Source organism: Tachysurus fulvidraco, chromosome 18 (genome assembly GCF_022655615.1).
Source record: "Tachysurus fulvidraco isolate hzauxx_2018 chromosome 18, HZAU_PFXX_2.0, whole genome shotgun sequence".
Taxonomy (NCBI): Eukaryota; Metazoa; Chordata; class Actinopteri; order Siluriformes; family Bagridae; genus Tachysurus; species Tachysurus fulvidraco.
The window spans coordinates 19444934-19447343 of NC_062535.1; the positions used below are offsets into that span (position 1 = coordinate 19444934).

Below are 2410 nucleotides of genomic sequence, written 5' to 3' on the forward strand. Positions count from 1 at the left end.
ACGTTTCGGAGGACATTTAGACCTGGTCTTTTTACCATCGCGCAGGAAGTGACCAGGTGTAAAAAGCCCCTAATGCACGTGGAGAGGATCCACATTACCTGTTGTTAAGCAGGTGTAGAAAAGCTCTTCAAAAGCTCGTCATAGTTTCAGCTTCATTAAACACATCACTCTGAACTGGAGAACATGTAGACATGTCGTCCTCGATCATTGTCCCCGTAAACCTGGAGACCGTTTAAGTCTTTAGCTACATGAACCATGTTATAACACAGAAGGTCTGGTGGATCTCAGCTGGAACACTTCATTATTCATTATTATGTACATTTATCCTGCTCACGTTCAAAACGTTGAGTTGAAATTGATCTCAAACACGAGAACATATAGAGACCGACCGACGTTTAGTAACACGTAGACTTTTTGTTTTTTTTATTATCCAGCTAGCTACAATAGTTTGGCAGAAGTTCCAGCGATAATGCTAATTTTCTACATCCAGCTAACAAACTTACTTCCACAACTCACTAGCTGACATGTAGGCATGCTAACTTTAGCTAGCTAAACATTTTACGTAACCTGTTTAATTCTCCACACGGTAGCAGGTCTTGGGTGTTAAATCATGTTGTTAACATTAAAAGCTAACGTTAGCGACCGTCAGTGACTGAGGAACCTGAACTGAGATGTTCTGGGGTCCACAGTTTAATTCAGAATCAGACAAAAAAACCCAAACTCTATATATCAGTTTATTTCAGTTACATAAAGACACAGAGATGATTATTACAACATTAACTGTGAGAAAAATGTATAAAATCGAGATCAGAAACGTAACTCATGGAGAAAAATAAAATGTTTAAAATGAGAAACATTATACGTAAATAAATAACCTCCGGCCTGAAACCTCACTCATCGGCATAGATTCAATTCAATTAGATAAATAAGGAGAATTTAATCACGTCATGACTCTATAAGTCAAGAGCTCCAGGACACGTCGATATCACTGAATATCTGCAGCATTTCATCTGTCTGTTGCCTCGGTTTCCAGCTTCGGGAGGTCAGTTTAGCAGCTCGTGTCTCGGTGCCTTACAGAGTCGAGTCGTCTTCTCGATCGGGGTTCGCTTCTCCACCTGATGGTGACTGCCATGTTCACGCAGCCCTCACCATGCCATGCTGCGCTTCTGATTAAATAAATACTAATACCAAGGCATCAAATACTAAAAAGTTAAATATCATAGATTAAATAAAACGTGTGACGTCGATGCGATCGGACGTTAGATCATAAAACCTCCGAAGAAGTTCTCGCCCGTTCCTGCCAATAAGCAGCCGTTATCAAAGGAAACAAACACCGCCTCCTTCTTATACAGTGAGAAGACTCCACCCAGGTAGCTGCTAAAGTGGTCCTTCTCGTGAGTCTTCATCTGGTTCACAGAGAAGTGCCTGCGTGAAAACATACAGAGTCACAAGCTCAGAGCAACCACACCACCATCCTGATTCCATAACCTACTTCTCTACAGTGTTCCAAAACAGGAACGGACCCGAGGGAACCTGTAGGTTGTAGGTTCTTGTTCTAATTGATAACTTTAGCTTAAACATCTCAGCATGACTTTCTTTTGAATGTTTGGGTTGCTGTTAGCTAGTGATGTGAGATGGTGTGGTGGGGTTGTGGAGGTACCTGTTGTCCACCATCAGACTGATGGGTTTGTTGCTGTAACGTGATGACTTCAGTTTCACCTCGTGTCTGATGGCGCTGCAGTTGTTTGTGAAGGAGACCTTGGAGAACAGGTAGTAGAAGCCTTCTTTATGGATGATCAGACTGCCGTTGCTGTAGTTAAAACTGTGTGTAAATGCAGGAAAGCCGATGTCACTCCACTGAATCGCACCCTGGGCCGACGTGGGGGCTGTGCCAAAAAAACACATAAAGTAAAGACACACTTTTAGCACTGTGTGTGTGTGTGTGTGTGTGTGTGTGTGTGTGTGTGTGCATATGTGCTAAATATAGTGATGGTGAATATTCTCACTAGCAGCCATGTTGTTATTAACTACAATTAACCAAGCATAGTCCACTTTAGAAGACCAGCGTGCAATGTTTAGCGCCCCCTGCTGCCTGTGTTGTGAAATGCACTTGAACAGCAAGAGATTCCACCGTATCCGTTTAATCCGCTCCGGGTCAGTGATTGACGCCGGACTCCCTCTGAAGGCTGCATTCTGCTTTCACACGACGAAGTGATAAAGTGATATTTTACTCATGTTTAGAAAGTGAGATGGCAACATTTGTGCTACTGACACATTTCTACTTAAAGTACTGAGGGATTAGATCTGGTCTCCTCCCCCGGTCCCAAAGACATAGTGTGTGAGTGTGTGAGTGAATGAGTGTGTGTGTGTGCCGTGTGATGGGTTGGCACTCCGTCCAGGGTGTATCCTG

The 2410-nt window shown here is 43.2% G+C and overlaps 1 protein-coding gene across 1 annotated transcript in view; it reads right to left on the reverse strand.

Moving 5' to 3' along the window:
- Window positions 1–721: 721 nt before the first annotated feature.
- The window catches only part of LOC113646620 (tumor necrosis factor ligand superfamily member 6), an 8249-nt gene continuing 6560 nt past the window's right edge, over window positions 722–2410 (reverse strand). The window contains exons 5-6 of the mRNA XM_027152989.2: window positions 1661–1886; window positions 722–1425 (exon numbers count right to left, since the gene is read on the reverse strand). Of these exons, the coding sequence (XP_027008790.2) occupies window positions 1260–1425; window positions 1661–1886 (392 nt within the window). The 3' untranslated portion in view covers window positions 722–1259. The remainder of the gene's footprint in view (window positions 1426–1660; window positions 1887–2410) is intronic.